The sequence below is a fragment of the Dermacentor silvarum genome, chromosome 1, assembly GCF_013339745.2.
Source record: "Dermacentor silvarum isolate Dsil-2018 chromosome 1, BIME_Dsil_1.4, whole genome shotgun sequence".
NCBI lineage: Eukaryota > Metazoa > Arthropoda > Arachnida > Ixodida > Ixodidae > Dermacentor > Dermacentor silvarum.
The window spans coordinates 254,948,437-254,971,120 of NC_051154.1; the positions used below are offsets into that span (position 1 = coordinate 254,948,437).

General features: G+C 48.3%; 1 protein-coding gene across 1 annotated transcript in view; it reads left to right on the plus strand.

The window, feature by feature from the left end:
• Positions 1-22,684, plus strand: part of LOC119439367 (uncharacterized) — a 68,825-nt gene that overhangs the window by 15,455 nt on the left and 30,686 nt on the right. Inside the window, 7 exon segments of the mRNA XM_049660809.1 lie at positions 1,675-1,929; positions 4,356-4,453; positions 8,028-8,238; positions 9,975-10,099; positions 13,175-13,701; positions 13,703-14,091; positions 14,094-14,773. Of these exon segments, the coding sequence (XP_049516766.1) occupies positions 1,675-1,929; positions 4,356-4,453; positions 8,028-8,238; positions 9,975-10,099; positions 13,175-13,701; positions 13,703-14,091; positions 14,094-14,773 (2,285 nt within the window).

The window sequence follows — 22,684 nt, forward strand, 5'->3', positions numbered from 1 at the left end:
ACTTGAAACTCCTTTCGATAAACATACTCATGCATGAACACACTACGGCAATTATCTTCATTGAATATATACCAACACTGACCACTTACTATGGGAGATGCATGTCAGGCGCTATATATGTGAGCAAAATTTGGTTGACCAAGTGGTGCCAGTGGTTCATGAGAAATTCGTAAAATTTCAAGATAGATTTTTAACTTCACAGAAAGCTAAATGCTTTTCGCCATTGATCACACCAATATACAAAGATCTTTTACTTTAAAACTAACAATATAATTGTTATATTATTATTATCAACTATTCTGCTGTTTCGTACATGAGATTACTCAGTGACTTCCAATTGGGTCCAGTTGGGACCAACTGGCATACCAAGCTCCAGTGATGTCCAATTGGAACCAACTGGACTTTTCATGATGCCCAATTGGAACCAACTGAACTTCTCGTGGAACCCAATTGGAACTTGGGCCTCCGATGATATCCAATTGGAACCAGTTGGGTCCCATTAAAAAATCCAACTGGACTCAATGGGTTTTTTTTGACTGGGTTCTTATTCAGGTTAAATTCAGATTATGATAGATTTAGAAATATGATTTACAGTTGAGGCACTAGGCACGTCACCTCATTGAGCCTGTCCTTGTGTAATTAGTGTTAATGTCCCTTAAAATTCTCGAAGCTGTTCGCACTTGAAGTTGTCACTACAACACGGAAATGTTGATGGACACAGAGCATTACATAGGCGCCAATAAATTCTGTCTATTGAAACTTAAAATTTACGTCTTTTGAATCTTCAGAATTGTGAGATGTGCACTGCCAAAGAACAGATCAAGAATTTTTTTTCAGAGTTTTGCCGAGTTTGTACAATGTAAGCTCCATGCAAGAACTCCCTCTAGGGACTTCGGATATGAGGGCAACAACCATTTCATGTCTAGAATACTTTGAAAGCAATGAAAAAAATGAAAAATACGAACATGCTACACAATGACATACTGATACCCAGACATGCCTGAATACCTAGACAGTGTCTGAATTGTGCACACAGTGCCTCATCATGTCATTGACGTTGCACTGTCATTGTTGTGCCTTCGATGTGCCTTCACTGCCTGTGATTTCGTCAGTAGGAAAAAAGATCTTCATACAATTGCCTCAAGTATTTTGAGGGGATGGGAAAAATATCTTTCGTCTTTTACAGCAGGCAGCCCAAACTGGCCTCTTGAATGCAAAAGAGGAGCGGGTGATAAGAGGTGCCATTCAGCCATGTCTCTAGGCTATGTTCATCTGCATGCTGACTTTGGCTTAGGCGGCATGACGACATCTGATATTTGCAGTAGCTGGGCAAGTCCATAGTAAGTTGTGTCCATGGGCTCATCTTGATGGCAGAGGGAGCAGCTAGTGGTAAATATGCTGGGTTCACTGGATCCAACTGCACTTTCGTTTGCACTTTTCCGTGGTGCGAGGTGTTGAGCAACACCCAAATGAAGTCTTGTCGTTGTCATGCCGTTGTTCTTGGACATTTTCTGGTTCTTGTGCTTTCCCTTGTTCCTTTGTGCCTTGTCAAACCATCAGACAGCATGCACTGAGGATATATTTTGCAAACTGCCGTGAGAATGCTGGACCAACCTACTGCACTCCCGTACTACCCTGTTGTGTGGTCCATTGCTTTATTTTCCTTTATTCCAGGCTCTGTGACATTGAACCTACCCCTGATTACGATCCTGGAGCAGCTGGGAGTGCGGACAGACAAATTAATGCGTCTGCAAGAAAACATACTTCAATTTACAGACGCCCTCGTCGAGGAGTCCAGTGCAGTTAACATGCTGGCAGCATGGTCTAAGCTGCCGCTGCCGTACGAGGACCTGTCCAAGGCTGGCTCTCAGCTCACGCTGGACCCCTTCTTTCAGTCGCTGCTTCTAGCCGTGTACCGAAATGCGGTCGGTAAGTAATCTTAAAATCTTCACAAGGTGCAATTGCAGAGTAGTACAGTGTAATCTCGATGATTCGATCAAGGCTAATACGAATTTCCAGATGATACAAATTTTTCTGTGGAAGGCCGCCCTCCCTCCCTCCCACGCTGCCTTCTCGCTTTGCTCCTTTCGCGTTAGAGATTGCGTCGCCAGGTACCCTTGCACACGGTTGGAAGATACGCATTTGGTGCCACAGCACAGCGCCGCCCCCCTCCCTCCCTCTCATACCCCCACGGCCTTTCGCTGCTTTCACAAGCACATACGGCACACGGCGACGATTTTATCGCCCTTGGACTCAAGCTCCACGTCTCGTGCTCCTCCTCCGCATCGCCCTCGTTGATCTCCTCTCCCATCGGTGGGCGCACCTCTGTTGAGAAGCGTGCTTGCTACCGCCTTTGTCGGCGAGATTTTCCCACGGAAGCTGCATTATAACCGGTATTTCGTCTCACGCGGCTGCAGTGTAAGTGGTATGCGTATATATAGAGTTCTATGGGAGGGTACACGGGAGTCGGAAAAGGCCGCGTTGTAGCCAGTTCTGCACTGTTAACGGTTACGTTATAAGTGATCTATACTTTAAATGCTTTTTTAATTTAGCTAGTTTTAATTGTGTTTTGATGATACGAATTTTGGCTAGTACGAAAATTTTTCATGACCCCGTTAGATTTGTATCATCGAGATTCCACTTAGTTGGCGATGGCAAAAACATAGCAAACGACAAATAAAACTGGTAAAGAAACTTGTGGGAAATTTGGTATTGTAACATCTTGAAACACAAGTTATGCAGCAGTTAGCGAGGGTCAAGTACCTGCAGACTAGCAACACTATAATGTAACAGTGAAAACAAATGCTAAGAGAATATGGTTTCATGCATAAGGTCATGAATGTTAGCAACATTCCCCAGTTCAAGGGCTTATGGTAGGGCCGATAAACTGAAAGCGTTGGTGCATTCAAAATTGTGTTTGAAGCTACGATAATTGTGCAAACTGTGAAGACGTATATGGTGGTTGGGTGGACGCTCTGCAACAAATGTATATTCAATAAGGCACCTATGTGATTGCATGGTCAAGAAAACGCTAGTCCAAATATGTCAATTTGCCCTTCGCCAGATAATTAGAACTATAGTGACCCCAATAGTGACCCCTTTAGTGGCAACGTCTGTGTCGGTTGACCTTAGGGGACAGTGTATGCGCTGAGCACACGAAGTGTCACGTACCCAGCGTGGTGGCTTGGTGGTTATGGTGTTGGGCTGCTAAGCACAAGTTCGCCCACTACTGTGTGCCTCATAATCAGATCGTGGTTTTGGCACGTAAAATCTCATAATTTTATTTTTATTTCCGGCTCGCTCTAGGAAGATTTTCAAGCAATAACCTTAGGTCACAATGTTTGATTACGGTATTTACCCGATTCTGATGCCCGAAAATTGCCTGCGCGTTCACTCGGACATGAAACCATAAGGTCTTTGCAACTTTGATATGCTTTGCCACTTACCACGGATGTATTGCGGTGATGCTTTAAAAAACCGGCTACCATTATACAATAATCTTTCGAGCTAAAAAATATTGTCGGTATGTGTCGGTATGTGCCATTATGTTGCACATTAGATTTGTGCTTTATTTAGGAGGTTTACTGTTATTTCCACGTTAGTTTACTACTTTGGACACATCGAAAGTGGGCGTGTGTTTGATTCGGGGGTGCGTTAGAATCTGATAATTACTGCCAAGTGAATCGGTGGTGTGTTCCGGTTTTCCTGCATCTTGTTTAATGCATAATTGAATAACAAAAATCACAAATTGTGTTTTAACTAATAACCTTATGGCCTTAAGTGTGTCAAGTGCTGGCTGCCTTGAGAGAAGAATGGAGGAAACTGGTGCATTCTCACTTTTATAATTTCTTGTTATGCGACATGATGCATGCTAAGGAAGGGGGTACGATTGGCAGTTATGCATGCATTCAATTCCTGAGTCAGTGGTGCAGGAATGGAATTGCACGCACATGCCTTGGTTTTTTTCTAAACTGTTATACAAGTTGAAACGCAGGCACATTGGCACAAAGAGGCATGCATACTGCCATAGTGCATAGGCAGGAAACCGTAACCTGGGCAAGTTCAAATATGCTTTTTGAAGATGACTGCATAGCCACCCTTGTGTGCAAGAACTGATTTTTAGCCAATCTTTGACATGTTCACATGACCACAGAACAGAACGTGCTGCTCTGTCATGGAAGGAGGGAGGCAAGTTCAGTTGTCGGGGGCTGACAGCTGCAAAAGCTGTCATGAACTGCCCTCCCCTCCATTTCCACGGGGACAAGGATGGGGATGGGCTGTTGTTGCGTGACACTGAAGGTACTGCCATGTCTTGCACAAGATGAACAGTGCTGCTCTTGTTTGTGAATTTTCAGCGGGCCTTCGGTACAAGACTCGCATAGTGCTGCCTGTGGATCGTGCCCGCAACATGCTTGGAGTGGTTGACACTACAAACAAGCTCCGGTATGGCGAGGTGAGTAAGAATGCTAACCAGTGTCATATGAAAAGAGGCATTTTGGTTTCCTTGTCAAGCAGATAGTTGACAAAAAATGTCAGTTTTGCAAAGTATTAGCGATGGTGACTCAAGGTTGTGTTACCCACCTTAGTCAGATCTCAAGTAAATCCTGTCACCTACTGAGCCATGTTTTCAAGTGTCTTGTGCTCTGGGCCATGACCAGTATATGCACACTCGCGTATACAGGGTGTTCCAGCTATCGTGCAACCAACTGCATATTGTTCAGTCATATAGAGTAGCCACGAGTAGTCTTTTGTTGATGCTGTTTAATTGAATAATTATAAGTGAAATTAGCTATTGTTTAATTCCCCTGAATGCTGTGCTGTCAATGAAGAATCTGTAGGAAATTGAAACTTAAGCTGGCATGTTTTCAGCTAGGTACTCTTTGCCCGTTTATTTTTTACAGTTCATAAAGAAAGCCAGTGAAATATGCAGCATATTGTGTAACTAACCGCCCGCGCACATCAAAAAGCGTAGTGCCTTCAAATAAGTAACTACATAGGAGCAGTGTTGCCAAGTTTGGCTATATATAGTCAAATTGGGCTAGAGACTTGGACGAGTTGTCGATGTGGCCATATTTGGGCCACTGAAAATCTGACTTTGCTTTGTTTGGGCTATAAGTGGCACCCTAATCGACGCTCCAGAGATGGCTGTGATTGGGTAGAAGCAAATCTCGAAGGCTATGTTTTAGCTGGCTGAGCCGGCCGTGTGGCTGTGCGTGTGTGCATGCGCGAAATGACCCCCTGCCCTTTCCTTCCCATCCCTCTCTGCGCCATTGTGTGAGCCGGTGGTTTTGATCCTTGATGCACATAAACTTGCACCCCACTTGACCATAATGCACCCGATCGCAGGGCATCAGGATGAACCTGGGAGTAGTGAGTTTTTCACAGTACACTGCACTAACATGGCTATGCTCAGGAAGGGAGAGCAGTTACATGGGGTCGGGGCCGTCGGGCGATCGTGGCGTCGACATGAAAGAAGGGAAGCACAGGTGGATGACACGCCCCATTGTGTTCATGTCCATGTCTTAATTCTGGGTGAAGTATTGCGCTGGGCACAGCTTTCGACCTGCTCCACTTAAAAAAAAAGGGGGCTTTAGTGCCCTTTCCTTCTCCTGCTAGATGATTTTTTGTCCGTGCTTACATTCGAGATTCATTTCGATAGGTTGGACGTAAGATTGGATCCTCCTCCGAGGGGAGAATCCAAACATGGAGAAGTGGGCCAAGTATGCGAGAACGTATAAAAAACAATGGAAGCAAGACCCCGAGCCAAATGTGGGTTCTGGTGCTTTTACTTCTAGATGCATGGTTTGCCCGTAATGTCAGATAAAGATACTCATTCTGCTATTATCGAAACATGGTTGCCATGATGACATCAGTGCACCATGTCACATGAACTTCCCCGCCGTGTTAGCTTAGCTTGTGAGTTGTTACGCTGCTGGCTCGAGGACGCGGGTTTGATTCCCGGCCATGGCGGCGCATTTCGATCAAGGTGAAATGCAGGAACACCCGTGTACTTAGATTTAGGTCTGCGTTAAACAACCCGAGCTGGCCAAAATTAATCCCGAGTCCCCCCCCACTGTGTCCTGCATCCCAATCATAGTGATTTTGGCACGTAAAACCCCAGCAATTCCCAGAGTTTTAAATAGGGGCCTCAAATGTTTTGGGGCCCAAAAGAAATAGCGTTGAAGCCACTGCGCATCCGCAAGACTCAAACTGTGTTTGGGTTTTGCGTCGGGCACACTATTTTCCGAATTCAATTGTCGATTTCATGGCTTGTAGACCTAACACGGATTGACTTGGCTGGGTGAAGGTACATAAAGTTGATTTCTCAAAACTAAGCGCAACAAGTTGCTTGCTGCTAATAGAATATGTTCTAAATTGTAATTAAACACGAAAAACTAAATTACTCTTATCATGAAATGGTATATTTTGTTTTATTGTTATGCCCCAACGCGAACACCCGCAACGCTCTTTGGGGCCCCTAACTTTGGGGTCCCATTCTAAAACTTTATTCACATCAACATGGTTTGCTTTTTGACAGTAACTGGTTTTTACAGAATAACCACTGTTGTCAATTTGTTGTTTACCTTTGCTCTTTGTGCGGCGTCATGGCTTTTACCATTTCGAGCGATTTACGTTCGGGACGTACTCGTCGCCGAAAACGACTGCGCGCTTCTTACACTGGTGTGCCGTCTGCATAGTAATCTTTTAAAGCTTCGCTTACACCGATTCAGACAGCGAGTGGCATCTGTTGTCTGACACTTTATTTTAACGCATGTTCTTGCCGTGCTAGAGACATTATAGAGCATGTACCAACTAACCCGGGCCAAGCTAATTGGAAAAAAAAATTGAGAAAACAAGATAGGATGATGAGACAAATAACACGAGATATCATAGCATGAAAGACTAGTTTTAGCTCGTAAAAAAAGAAGCCATGAGCAGGTCGCAGATTGCTGGACAGCTGAACTTGTACCCCATAGGCAGATATGATGCGAGAGTTCGACGATGCTAAACATTATTTTGCGTTCACGACAGCTAAAAAGCAGTTTGTAGTTAATATTACTGTAAATAACTAAAAATAATGACTTAGTACTATCTGTCATAAAATAAAAGCACTGATGTAGCCCTCTGCAGTGATTCGCTGTAACTTGGAGCTTCCAGGCCCAACCAAAAAGGGTTTTGTGCAAGCACGATGTTGCTGTTGTTGATGTCAAAGGCCGAACGTCGCGGCGGCACGGACATTTTGTTACGACGGGTTGTGCGAAAAAAGGATTGCCGTAGTCGAATTTGAAGATGTATGCACAAATAAAACTGCAAATAAAAATGGCTATATTTGGCTACGAAATATTTAGCACTTTTTTCGTGTTTGGCTACATTTGGCCTAGAACTTCTCTAGCTTTTGGTAACGCTGCCTCGTCGAACCTGGCAACACTGCATAGGAGTTGGTGGAAGAGAGATAGCCCACGAACTCCTGTGGAGCGTGTTTGACGGCGCTGCTTTCCGATGCGGGCGGCCGGTTAGTCACGTGATATTTTAATTTTTTTACAGGCTTTTTTTTTGTCCGCATCAAAAAATACTGGTGGCTGCTGTACTCAACTGTGAACAATATGCACTTTTTAAAAATACGAAGTACAATAGCTAGGACACCCTGTATAGGTTCACCGGGTATGCTGTGCACTCATGTGTGAAGCCTTATTGTTCCCTAAACGTCCTTAATGCTTGTTTTGGGTGTGCCAGTGCAACTCTCCTCACACTAGCCTGTTTTTGCAGGTGTTAGTCCAGTGCACACAGATACAAAGCCTTACTTTTCCTAAAGCTCCCTAATGCTTTCCTGTTCCTTCAAGACTAAAGTCTGCCAGTGCAACTCGTCTCGGGCTATTTTGATTTTTAACATGTTTGTGCAATACAGTCATTGCAAATCGTTATTGTTCCCTAAATCTCGCTAGTGCTTTTTTCCCCTGTTACTTCAAGACTTCGGTCTGCTGGTGCCCTTCGCCAAAGGCTTATTGGATTGTGCATTGTTTGTACAGTGCACCGAGATACGCCGACCACATGTGCAGTACCATGAACCACCTAAGTGGACTGTCATCATGGGCACTGTCCTTGTCACCAAGTGCCCCGGCCTGCACCCGGGTGACGTGCGAAAGTTCACCGCCATCAACATGCCAGAGCTGCACCACGTCATTGACTGCATCGTGTTTCCAGCACACGGACCCAGGCCACACCCCGACGAAATGGCTGGTAGGCCTGCATTTTGTGGCTACTCGCAGTAATTTCGGTCTTACCTTGAGTACATTAGTGCCTGAAGGTGTTGCAAAATTTGTAAATTTTGTTGCAGCAGACTATAGGTTCTCACCCTTGTGTTGCAGAAGATGTCAATGCACCGATGGATACGCACGAGCGTCTTTGGCACATTCATGCCATTTCTGAATACGAGGGTCAAACTGGGTTACATGAAGCCCGGTGGTTCCACAAACAGCATTTCAGGGTTCTTCAAGCAGCTAAAAAAATCTAGCTCCATCCCACCTCCTCACTGGTTGATCCAGAGCCATGCGACAAGCTATAAACAATGAGAAGAAAGGGAACCGAGGGGCCCGATATTTATTAATCATATCATGAGAAAACAACAAACAATGACACCAGGAACATAGTGGAAATTACTTGTACTTACTGATTGAATTAAAGAAATTATAAATTAATGGAAATGAAAACAGATGCAAAAACAACTGTCCGCAGGTGGGGAACGAACCCACGTCTTCGCATTACGCGTGCGATGCTCTCACCATTGAGCTACCGCAGGCTTTGAGCTACCGCAGGCTTTGAGCTACCGCAGGCGTCACGGGCTCATGACGCCTGCGGCAGAAAGGATGTTCCACATCCGCCCCTAGGTTTGTGAGTGGTGGCGCGGGCTATCACTCCCAGGGTTTGTTCTAGTTGTGAAACATAGATACCCTAGAAAGCAGATGGGAAAATGGCTCCGCCGTAGCTCAATGGTGAGAGCATCGCACGCATAATGCGAAGACGTGGGTTCGTGCCCCATCTGCGGACAGTTGTTTTTTCATCCGTTTTCATTTCCATTAATTTATCATTTCTTTAATTCAATCAGTAAGTACAAGTAATTTCCCCTATGTTGTTACTGGTGTCATTGTTTGTTGGTTTCTCATAATAAGCTATAATCAAGTCATGCAACTACTGCTAAGATATACTTTGTGAGCTGCTATCTAAATACTGTTGACCTCAATGTAATGAACTTCAATATAACTAAATTCTCAATATTGCGAAGCATTTTATAACTTGTCCTTAGAACATGTACATTGAACCTCAATATAAGAAGTGCGTGGCAAATGAGCCTGTCTCCTCTTCTAGCCCGGCCATGGCAACTAGCCCAGTCAGTGCAGCTGAACGCATATGTGGCCTGCACGCTTCAGCTTTGCGGTAATCTGCAGTGGGTGCCAAGGTTGGGCAAGTTGAGGTGGTCGTGGCTTCGTATGCAATGCCTTCATCTACGTTTAAAGCTGGAGGTCGCGTAATCTCGGAGTTTCAGAAACTCGTTGAAATGAGAAGCAGACTGAGAGTTCATTCCCCTGTGCCTGCAGATTTCGTAATAGCGTCATGTCATCTCAGTGCAGGCGACACTATCAGCCGCAGCAGTGGAGTGAACGCGCACTACATAAAGCCAATGTGAAGATATCGTTTTGGTGAGGTGAAGAAGAGAACGATGGCTCCGAGGACAGCTTGACTGGGCTATTTTCAATGTCGGTTAATGTTCTGTATACCACCGAACACCAGTGTTCGGTGGTATGTGCTAAACACAGCTCTACTGAGGGAGAGGGCTCAGACTATGGTCTCCCTCATAAGCTGTGTTTATTTGGGATGTTGAACCCTGTGATTTTTTATTTAAATCTGAAATAGCTCTGTTCGAAGTATCGGGGAGCTCTGTCCTCTGATAAGCATTCTCTTCTTTTTCTGGCATGCAGGCTCCGACTTGGACTGGGACGAGTATATCGTCATTTGGGAGAAGTGTCCGTTTTTCGTGGGACCAAACAGACCTCCCATGATCTTTTCGGACAGGAACACTGAGCCGGACAACAAAGAAATCACGGCAAATCTTATTCACGAATGAATGAAATAAACCTTTATTTACGGAAGGGGGTGGCTTTATGGTCAGGATTAGGGGAAGTATGGAGGTTGGTGGATGGGGTTAGGTAGGCATTTGTACTATAGGTGCCAACGGCATTCTTATTCTAGCCTTCATTAAGATTCGGCAGGCCTGCTTTTGTATTATATTTTAAAGAATGTTTATTAATAATAATTACTCCTATTTCTTCGGAGGTACGGGCGACGGCGAATGATGCAAGAGCCGTCTATTTCAATTCGATGAGTAGTTACAGTGGTCTGACCCAGGCCTCGCGAAGAAACAACCTTCATGCTTCATCAAAATGGTTAGGAGTGCATTGGTCTGAGCCAGATTGAGATCTGCACTCAAGGTGGGCTTAATAGTACTAGTGTGGCCTTCCAAGGGCGTACAATGCGTGGCAGATGTGGCGGGCGAAACACTGACGACACATACCGGCGCAGCGTCGGCGAGCTTGGCGACAGTAGACCCTTTTGGCAGTAGTAGTGGCTCTGGAGTCTTATTAAAGGCTGCGAGGCTGGCATAGCCACTCGAGAACCGACCAAGCAAGAAGCGATCGCGAGTCCTCGAGAAATGCAACGCTGAGAAGGTACAACGAATGTGTCTCCGTCGACAATGTCTGTTGACCCAACGGTAAGAATACGGTCTTCGTCTGGTGGGATAAGAAAATCCGCTGCTGCAATAAGGTTGGGACACAGGGAATTGGAAACTGGATAAGTCTCGGTGTCGCTGATGTGAATCCTTGGGTCGCCGCACGAAATTAGTGCAGAAGCAGCGGACAGGAAGTCCCATCCTAATATAATCTGATGAGCGCACATCGAAAGCACCGCAAGTTGCACATGATGACGAATACAGTCTATCGGAACGCGAGCTGTGCACTGTCCAGTAGGAAAGATGGGAACGTCATTGGCACCACATAGGACCGGACCAACATACGGCGTTTGCACTTTTCGCAGACGAAAGCACAGTTCACGATGTATAACAGAAATAGCGGCTCCAGTATCTACAAGGGTGTTGACAGAAACACCTTCCACACAAACCGAGAGCAAATCGGCGGGGCGAGCAGGAGGAATTGGGACAGTCCAACACGATGCAGTTCCTCCTTCAAAAACTGCAGCCTCTAGTTAGACCAGAGGAGGTTGTGTATGTCCCGGGAACGTAGGAATCTGGCCCGGGTGTCCTGTCTTTCTCAAAGTTGGCGTAGCCTCGCCTTTCTCCTGGATGACACCCAGGACCGTAGGAGTCAAACCTAGGTGCGCTGTCTCGCTCAAAGGTAGCATAGCCCCGCCTTTCATTCTGCTGACGCCGACGGCAGTAGCGAGAAATGTGGCCGCGAATACTGCAGTAGAAACAAACCGGGCGCAACGACCGCCACGGAGAGTAGTACGGCTGTGCAGGAGTATTCGCTGCCAGCGAAGCTAGGGGATTGCGGTAAGCTTCGGCAGGTGGAGACTGAACGGTCGAGGGAGGCTGGGAGGCAATTTCGGCATAACTTGGCGGACGAAATGGTCCAGTAGACTTTTCTATCTGGCCGTTTGTCATCGACGCCAGTTCGTTCTTGATGATGCCACACAGTCCAGTAGGAGCGGCGCGAACGATCGCAAGCGTTGCAGGTCCAGAAAGGTGTCCGTGAAGTTCCCCTTGATGAGAGTGCGTATCAGGGCTTGCAACTTGGCATCACTGTTGAGACGAGGGTCACAAGAGGCGCGTGGCAGGTGAATAGACTGGAGCGTGTCTAGACATTGGCATGCTGTGATATCACCAACGCAGTTTGGGCTCTGCATGACGAGAGCATTAAAGGCGACTGTGTTGATGCCCTTCAGTATGTGGCAAACGTGGTCAGCTTCTGCCATGTCACTGTGCGCGGTGGCAGAGAGCGAGGACGTCCTCAATGTAGGATGTATAGGACTTGTCCTGTTCTTGTACGTGTGTTGCCAGCCTCTGTTTCGCGATTTTGGAGCGTCCAGACGACATGCCGAATATCTGGCGAAATTGCTGGGTGAATGATGGCCAGTCCGAAAAGTCACTTTCGTGGTTAAAAAAACCACATCTTCGCAACTTCGGTTAGGTAAAAGGACACTTACCGCAATTTGTGCGTGTCGTCTCAATGGTTGACGTTGCTGGCTCTGTTGTAGTGATCGAGCCAATCTTCCACGTCGTCACCGCGGAGGCCGGCAAAGATGGGAGGATCGCGGTGTTTGGTGTTCACCGTCCAGGTAGGCCCAGCTGGCTGAGCAGAGGTGGTAGCAGCACTGGTAGATGGGTTGGTTTCTGCCATCACCGTGGTCAGCGAGAGCAAACGACGACCGGACCGGAGCTCCAGGGGAATCGGGGGGGGGGGGGGGGGGGAAATAAGAGGACGTGGGAATCGAAGCACGCTCCACCACTTGTGAGACGTCGATCGATGTGATGCCTTTATTTCCGAGCAGTCGCCCGAGTCGGAAACGAAGCACCGCACGAGACAAAAGATGATGATGAGTCGTATGTACAGATGACGACGATATGTGCAAAATGCGCTCACAATATATATTAAAACATGCGTGAGGAGAAGTTTCACAATCTTTGACTACAGTTGCTTTTATTATAAGCTTTTAGTTTGTTTCGATTCAATTGTTATTTGGCATGTTAAGAATCGCGGCACTGCACTTGCTTTTTTTTCTTAGTGTTAAATTTTCACCTGATTATCTCTGTTATCACTTGGCGCAAGGCATGCTTACACTATCCAAAAATTCAATGTAACTCCCCTATTTTATAGTAAGGGTAGTCTTATCAGTCTGTGCACATTGCATCTACGGTGAGACATGTATAGCGTTAGATACTGGATAGCATTGCTCATCTATCTGGGCTCAAGTTTGGCTGATAAAAAGCTTAGATTCTTAACTCGCTTTTACCAGTGTTTTTGGTTCTTTACTCTCGCTACAAGAAAGTATGTAGGCTGCCTTGCATTTTGTACTTGCCGTTTTTTTAATCAACCCAGAAGCCATCATTGAACACTGCAGTAGCCTCTAACAAATTTGAACATCTCTTCGGTCTTCATTGCAGACTGATGACGTGATCAAGTTTTTCTGCAATTACATCAAGAACGACTCCATCGGTATCCTCTCGAACGCCCACCACCTGGCATGGGCTGACCAGGAGCCGGGAGGAATTCACTCGCCAAGGTGTCTTGCCATCGCAGAGAAGATCAGCATCTGCCTCGACTTTGCCAAGAATGGTCAGACAGCCTTCTTGCGGCGTGACGAACGCCTCCAGCTTTACCCAGACTTCATGGAGAAAGGCAGCCACAAAACTACATACCGGTCGGACTGGGCGCTCGGGGTCCTGTACCGAATGTGCTGTTCCCTGGAAGCTGCCGTCAGCATGCTCGGCCATCAGCATGTCGATCCAGGCCGGCGCTGTGCACTCGCCGTGCCAGGGTGGGAGGACTACAGAGAGTCGACGATTCAAGCCCTCACAAATTACAATTCAAACATTCGCCGAATTCTGAGCCAGTATGGAATTGGGTCGGAGGGTGAGGTGATGAACTTTTTAACTGAGACAACACGCAACATCTTCTATACTGATGTTCTATACTGAGAACAACTGCATCAGCGATTCCGAGGAGCTGCACAAACGGAAGCTGCGCAGAACCTCTGCCTGGTACATGTTGACGTACGAGCCCAATGTGGAGAACACATTCTTCAGTTTTCCTTGCTGCATTGCCGATGTCCTGGTAGAAATTTTGCGCAGCTCAGATGTGCAGGCCAGGGTGTGGTGCCCGAACAACCTGCACTGGAAAATTGACCAGCTCGTCACGAACAATAGTGACTTTACAGAAGATGACGATCTGGGTGCAGGTTGCGATTCATTCAGGACTGCCTTCAGAATCGTTGAGAAGTGGCTTAAAGATGAAACACTTCTCAATCAGCATGAACCAGGCACTTCAACCAAGCCTGGGCTATGTTCCAACTGCCTGCTGGACATTACACAGAGTTTCTGGGAAACAAAAATCTTTCGCCAGTGGGCAGGATTGTAATGAGGAGGCGGCATGCAATGATGCTGTTGGTGGCAGGGGTACCGAACTTGACTGAATCGACGGCTCAAGAGGCAATGGAAGAATGTGCGGATCGAGAGGAACAAACCGAAAAGGCTGTTTCTCAAGTCTGGCAAACAGTGGACGGTTTCTTGGAGCCTCTTTTGTTAGACGATTCTGAAGATGAGAAAAATGAGCCCAGGATGGCATACCAGAATGGACAGGTTGATGATCAACAAGACTCTGAGGTCTCTCGTTCTCTAGTGTTTCCTCTGCAACAGGCTTCGGACACGAGCAACTCTGAGCCGGACATTTGCGAGGACCCCAGTGTCGGAACTCTGGTCGTCTGCTTCCTCCGGTGGTGTCTTGAGCAGCACCAGCTGCCCGGAGAAACGTGCCGTGTTGGTGCGTGCGCAGGTGGCGGCCACGAGTGCCAGACCCACAGGTTGCCGATGGTGGCGTTGCGGGTTTACAGTTCGTTGGCGGTGTCGCTGGACCCATGCCACGTCTCTCTGCCATGTGACCCTGCGTATCACAAGCCGCACCAAGAGGTTGTTGAGAGAGACCCCGTCCGGATCCAGATAGCCAATCCGATGATGAATCAGATGCTGAAGGACAAGCTCCATGTGGTGAGAGGATGCATTTTAATACTTCACGCACTTTCCAGGGGCTATGTATCTAAACTGTTTTCCTGCCTACTTGTCCGTGATTGGGCTGCTGTGCTGAGGTAATGGGGTTCATAACCAACCATCATACCAGCTTGGATCACTGAGCATGTGCCATTGTGCACGCATGTGCCGCTCTTAAACGAACCTAGTTTTGCGCCGATATAGGTCACTGTAGATGTGGATAGCAGGGGTGGGACCAGTTGCGCCATTTTGATACAAATGCGGATTCCTGCGCCAAACACAGAAAATTTACCTAAATTGCGCCAGGCTGCGCCAGAACGGCTTCGGCATGTGTGCTCCGGCAGTGGTCGCCAACATCGAGTGGATTCGTTCTCCGAAAAAGAGTGCGGCCGTTCACATTCCGCAGACCACGCAACGGCGCTTCCCGCACAGTTTCTCTGATTTTCGTACTTTTAACACTGGACTTTTCGGCGCCTCCAGCAAGCGGCTAGCGCGCGCGCGGCCACTCTCGGTTGTTATCACTGCTGTCGGAATGGCCAGGGTAGCTGAATTTAGAGTGTACTATAGAATACGTTTGAGTGGGCAAAAAGTCGCAGTTTCTCCCGAAAGGTAAAGCATCGGCTGCGATAGCAAATTAGTAGACAGCTATACGAAGTAAGGATAGTAGTAACTAAATTAACAAGCATGGTGTCACGCGAACACATGCAAACATGAACACGTTTCATTCGATGACCGCGGAAACTGGCTGTCTAAACACTGGAGTGAGGAAACGCGGCCACAGCAGCGAGCGAATTGACCTTTGTGCTGACTCTCGCTTCAACTCGAGCTAAGCGGCGAATACACAGCATGCAGAAAGCTATGAGCACTCGCACTCTGTCCCCATTGCAGATCGCTTCCAACATAGGGCCGTGCTGCTGCACCATACTCAGCAGCTGCTGGAGAACGCTCCCCTCCCCCCACGGTGCCTTGCACGCGACCGAAGACGACGCACTTCCTCCCTTGCGCGCGCGAGACTGAGCCACCATCGTTGGCTCACCCTGACACGCTTTCACTTGCACATACAACATACGACGCGCGGCGACGATGTTATTCACCCTGGGCTTTATCAGAACATCAGGACGACGACGACGGCAGAAATGCGCCTGAAGTGTCCACATAATTGATATCACAATAAAGACAGATTGGAGTAGTTTTACGTTAAACCAACCCAGGGTTGACTGCGGCCCTCTGGGTCTGTGGTGACATATGCACGGTGACCAAGAAATTATGTTAGCGTGTCGATTGCACCGCATAATTTGAGAACATTTTCTGCAATCATCATTAGCGTCGGTGCGGGAATATAGTTCGATTGTAGTTCCACCGATGTTTTCGGCTTTAAAGGAAAACAAACGCCGTGCTGCCGCTCGACCCATGCTTCCATATTCTAGTACGCTATAGCTACAAAGCGTGCTTCTACTACGCGCATTGTGTTGGTTTATTCTCTGTTTCATCGTAGTTTCTAAGTGTGCTGCCATATTCCATTCCTCCACCAAAATTCAGATTGGCCTGCTCCGAAATGAAATTTACCCTGCTCCAAGTTGCTCGAAAATGCAATTTTGTCTGCTCCAAACTGCTCCAAAACTCAATTTTACTTGCAGCAAGAATTGCTCCGAAATGACTTTGGGCAGTCCCACCCCTGTTTGCTCAATGAGCACTTCCTAAAGATGTACCTACTCGAGAAAGGTAGAAATCGTGCTTTTGGTTTTAGCTAAAACGAATGGGGGACGATATCACCTGCTTTATAATGTAATCGAACGCGTCATTGATGCCCTGAGAGAGGACAACTCCCTTTGTACATTGCATTCCACTAAGGTTGCTTCATAAGTCTTTGTGAAAAGCGGTGTCTACAGAGACCTTGGACTGACTAGTGGCTATCAGTAATGTGAAGAACGAGAAGGAAGGAAGCTGAGGAGCCCGATTTAGTAATCATATCATAAGAAGCCGACAAACGCAGACACCAAGGACAACATAGGGTAAATTACGTGTACTTACTAATTGAATTAAAGAAATAACAAATAAATGGAAATAAAAGTAGATAAAAAAACAACAGGCCGCAGGTGGGGAACGATCCCCCGTCTTCGCATTATGAGTGCGATGGTTTTACTTCTAGAATTTACCCTGGGAGTGCTAGCCAGCGCCACCCCCTGCGGGAAGTAGTTTTTTTCATCTTCTTTCATTTCGATTAATTTATCACTTCTTTAATTAGTAAGTACAAGTAAATTCCCCTATGTTGCCCTTGGTGTCTGTGTTTGATGGCTTCTTATGATAAGTAATGTGAACATTTTTAAAGATGCCCGTGCTCTTGACCAGGTTTCAAACTGCACAAAAAATCAATTGTATGGATGATCTGAAGCTTGTTCTGCTCACGCATATGTGCCACTTTGCATTCAATTTCGCACTTCCTTATAATGCGATATTCCTGAATCCGTGTCGAATTTAACTTCCTTATTTAAATTGGGATTGTCGCTGAGCAGTCTATTTCTATTTGCTGCTGGTTCTGGTTCCCGAATGCTTCAACCACGGCACGTAGTGCTCCCATAGAGCATCATCTCGTGATTTTGTATGCACGCTTCGAAATGTCCCATGCATGGGAGAGAGCATGCTGCCTCTGCCATGAACACGCTAAATATTGTAACGTAGATCGAAGACAGAGTCTTGAAAAATAGATGCTTCTCTTTAATGGCGGGCCAGAAGAAGAACGTGCAGCTTACGCACTTCGTCGTCTTTCATGGCGGCGACCTTTGCACGCCGTCCCGCTGTGCGTGAGCCCCACATCATTGTGTCAATTGCCCCCCGTGCGAAAAGCGACCATCTCGGTTGCATCAAAAAGTTCTTTCAGCCATGAGAAGAAATGGAGTTCCTCAGGTGCATCTGGGCGTTCACGTACGCGCATGGTATGGTTTCATGCGTACTACATGAACAACTTCAGCGCGAGGACGACAACGGAGCGAACCGGGGTCGGAACTGCAGGGGACGACTTCGTAGGTTACGTCGCTGAGGCGGCGTGTAACCTTGTAGGGACCGAAATACCGGCGGAGCAACTTTTCCAAGAGTCCACGGCGACGGATGGGCGTCCAGACCCACACGCAGTCGCCGGTATTGTAATGGACGTCGCGTCGACCCTGGTTGTATCGAAGGGTGTCGGTATGCTGTTGGCTCCGGATACGATGCCGAGCAAGCTGGCGGGCTTCTTCGGCTCTTTGTACGAACTCTTCCACGTGTTCGCTGGTCGGGCTATTATCATCCACAGGTAGCATGTCGTCAAGTGTTGACGTGACGTGGCGCCCGTATACAAGTTCGAACGGTGTAAACTGTGTAGTCTCCTGTACAGCAGTGTTATACGCGAAGGTGACATAGGGTAAAATCTCGTCCCACATTTTGTGCTCTACGTCGACATACATGGAGAGCATATCAGCCAGCGTTCTGTTCAAACGTTCCGTTAATCCATTGGTTTGAAGGCGATAGGCAGTGCTCTTGCGGTGAGAGCTATGTGTTAGCTGGAGAACATCCTGCATAAGTTCGGCTGTAAATGCTGTACTGCGATCCGTGATGAGAGCAGAAGGTGCACCATGTCGTAGGACGATGTGGTGAACGAAGAACTTGGCCACTTCATACGAGTTTGCTTGCGGAATAGCTTTGGTTTCGGCGTACCGGGTTAAGTAGTCGGTAGCGACGACTATCCATCTGTTGCGCGAAGAGGTCACTGGGAATGGCCCAAGTAGATCCATTCCTATTTGTTGGAACGGCGCTTGAGGAGGGTCCACAGGGTGGAGAAAGCCAGCCGGTTTAAAGGGCGATTTCTTGCGGCGCTGACAATCGCGGCAGGTCTTCACATAGCGTTGAACAGAAGAAAAAAGCCGGGGCCAGTAATACTTCTGTCGTATCCTTGCTAATGTCTTAGCGAATCCCAGGTGTCCCACGCATGGCTCATCATGGCAGGCTTGCAAAATGTCTTATCGCAGCGCCGATGGCACGACAAGGAGGTACGTATTTGGACCGCTTCCACAGTTTTTCTTGTAAAAGACGTTGCGCAAACAGTACGATGATAAGCCGCACACGAGTGAGCGAGGTAAAACACCTTCAACTCCTTGAAGGTGCTCGATCAGCGGCAGCAGCTCAGGGTCAGCGCACTGGTGCTCAGCCATCTTTACGGCGTCGACAACGCCGACAAATGGCAAGTCATAGTCAGGGTCCGACGATGTCGTAGGGAGCGGTGCGCGTGACAAACAGTCAGCGTCACTGTGCTTCCTTTCAGATCGGTAGACAATGGTAACGTCGTACTCTTGTAAGCGCAGGCACCAACGGGCTAGTCTGCCTGAAGGATCCTTGAGGTTGGCAAGCCAGCACCGGGCGTGGTGATCGCTCACAGCCTTAAAGGGTCTACCGTACAAGTAGGGTCGGAATTGACTAATTGCCCACACAACCGCTAAGCATTATTTTTCAGTGGTTGAGTAGTTTTTCTCAGCCTTGGTGAGACTGCGGCTCGCATAAGCAATGGTGCGTTCAGCACCATCTTGCCACTGCACTAGAACTGCGCCGAGACCCGCATTGCTGGCGTCAGTATGGATTTCTGTGTCTGCGTCTTCGTCGAAATGAGCAAGCATTGGGGCAGCTTGGAAACGCTGGGGCAATTCATTGAACGACTGCTGCTGCTCGTCCGCCCAAATGAAAGGCACGTCATCACGTGTAAGCCGTGTGAGAGGCTCAGCAATTCTCGAGAGTCCCTCGACAAAGCGTCTATAATAGGCGCACAAACCAAGGAAGCGTTGGACAGCCTTCTTGTCTGTGGGTGGTGAAAACTCGGCGACGGCAGCTAACTTGTCGGGGTCTGGTCAGACGCCTTTAAGACCAACGACATGGCCAAGAAATTTGAGCTCTTGGAACCCAAAGTAGCATTTTTCAGGCTTGATGGTGAGGTCGGCAGTACGGATCGCAGCGAGGACGCTCTCGAGTCGTGCGAGGTGCTCGTCGAACGTGCTCGAGAACACGACGACGTCGTCCAAGTATACGAGGCAGGTTTGCCATTTGAGTTCAGCAAGCACGCTATCCATCATCCGCTGAAAGGTGGCAGGTGCGGAACAGAGACCGAAGATGAGAACTTTGAACTCATAAAGGCCGTCAGGTGTCACAAACGCTGTTTTTTCACGATCCTGTTCATCAACTTCGATTTGCCAATATCCGGATTTAAGATCCAACGAAGAAAAGAACTTGGCATGTTGTAGACGATCCAATGCGTCGTCGATGCGTGGCAGTGGATAAACATCACGCTTGGTGACACGGTTCAACTTTCTGTAATCTACACAGAAGCGTAACGTGTTGTCTTTCTTTCTGACTAACACTACAGGGGAGGCCCACGGGCTTGTGGACGGCTGGATCATGTCGTCTTTAAGCATCTCTTTCATCGGCTGCTTGATCGCTTCCCTTTCCACTGGAGACACTCTGTAAGGATGCTGGCGAACAGGACGTGCGGATTCATCCGTAATAATGCGGTGCTTTGTGATGGACGTACGCCGTACTTTGGACGATGTTGAAAAACAGTCGGCAAACTTGTTCACGAGACTCAGTAGTCGGTCTTTCTGATGGTCTGGCAGAGTAGCGTTAACATGAATCCGTTCTTTTAGGCTGGGTAACTCAGATTGCTGAGACGATGCAATTTCCAATCTGCCAATGTCAGTAACATCAATGATTTCTCGAAGAAATGTGATTGTCGTTCCTCGTGGTACATGCCGATACTTGAACATTCAGGAAGAATGACGAAGTCGCCGATGTACGTGAAGCTCGAATGTTGACTCGTGCCGTGCACCGGCCCATTGGGGTTAAGAGGTGCCCTCCCGCAGTACGAATCTGAGTTCCGGCCCATTGCGTCGAAACTTTGTTCAGCATACGTGCGAGATTCTGGCTGATGACAGACGTGTCCGCACCCGTGTCGATTAACGCCGTGACTTCGTGGTCATCTATGGTAACTGGCACGTCGCAAGATACTGACACCGAACTGCACCGATTTCTCTGCGTCTCAATTGCGTCATATCGCGGTCGTCGTAGTGGAGGATCTTCAGCGTTCGCAACGTCAGCGACCTCACCTCCGCAGGTCGCTGGACTCAGTTTTCCCGGGAAGCAGGGCTGGGTGAGCGACGCCTTGTTGCGCTCGGCGTGAAGAGGGGGCTGGAAGACCTGTTTCGGGCGGGTGACGGTGACCGGGTGTCATGGAATCGTGGGGCAAACGAGGTCCTGGAGAGCCCAGCTCGGCGGTAAGGATATGCCCTGTAGAGGTGATCGGCTTCACCGCAATGAAAACACAAGGGCCTCCGGTCTGCAGTGCGCCATACGTCGCTCTTGCGGGGTGGTCGCGCTTCAGCCATGAATGGCATGCGGCGAGGCCTGAAATCGCCAGTTGCTTGTTCCACGGCGCGCACACCATGGAAGTCCGGCACGTCGCTCACACCGTGAAAAGTCGGCGACAACGAACTTCGCGCAACTTCCGCATACGACATGCGAGGCTATGGCTGCCGTATCTCAGGCTGTGGTGTCTCGCTTCGCTCTGGGACTTGGACTGCCTGCCCGATTTCCTCTCTGATGACCTCAGCCAGATCAAGTCGCGGTACCGATGCCGGAGCCACCTGAAGCTTCTGGAGCTCTTCTCGAACAACAAGCCTAATGAGCTCCCGCAAGGCGTCGGTATTGTCAGCAGGTATAGTGAGATGGTCACGTGATAGGGTCGACACATCGCGGTTGTACTGCCTTGTTCGCTGCTGCAGTGCCTTTTCCATTGATATGGCTTCCGCGAGAAACTCTGCAAGGGTCCTTGGTGGGTTGCGTATCAGGCCTCCAAATAGCTCTTGCTTGACGCCACGCATTAAGTTCCTGAGCTTCTTTTCTTCCGGCATGGACGGATCCACGCGTCGGAAAAGTCGGCACATATCCTCGACAAACATTGCAATGCTTTAGTTCGGCCGCTGTACTCTCGCCTGAATTGCAGATTCAGCTCGCTCCTTGCGATCGAGGCTGGCATATGTGCTGATTAGCTGCCGTCGGAATTCGTCCCATGTTGATAGGGCCGCCTCACGGTTCTCAAACCATGTCCGCGCATAGTCCTCGAGGGCAAAGTACGCGTTGCGTAGCTTGCGCTCCGGAGTCCAGCCGTTGAATTCTGCGACACGCTCAAAGTGATCGAGCCAGTCCTCAACATCCTCGAAGGTGTCCCCATGGAAGGATTTGGGGACTAGCGGCTGATTAAGCACGACCTCGGTCGGTGCAGTTGAGGAAGAAGATGGAACTGATGTACTCATCGTTCTGACTCTGTTGGGTAGAGGCTCGTGCTCCGGTGGCAGTCCTTGAAGTTGACGGCTTGTCCGTACGTGAACAGGAGTCAGCTCGACCGGACATCGTACTGGGCTTGTAGGCGGGGTTCGATCTGGGAGTGGTACCATGTACCCAGCACCTCCACCAGAAAAATGTAACGTAGATCGAAGACGGAGTCTTGAAAAATAGATGCTTCTCTTTAATGGCGGGCCAGAAGAAGAATGTGCAGCCTACGCACTTCGTCGTCTTTCATGGCGCCGACCTTTGCGCGTGCCGTCCCGCTGTGTGTGAGCCCCACATCATTGTGTCAATTGAATATATATATATATATATATAATCTATATTGTGGGAACGCTTACATCACTAGCGGCCAATCACCATCATGAGGCCCGATCACGGGGCATGCGCCCGTAGCAACGGACGTGCTTGTCCGGGGAGAGTAATTCACTTTTCCAGGTCAGCTGGGCACATCGGGGGCTGTGGCGCCTCCGCAACGGGGTCCCCCAAACGGGAACCACGGTGGAGTCAAAGATCTGTTTGCGTCCGGTAGGCCAGCGGTGCCGGGCGACGAAG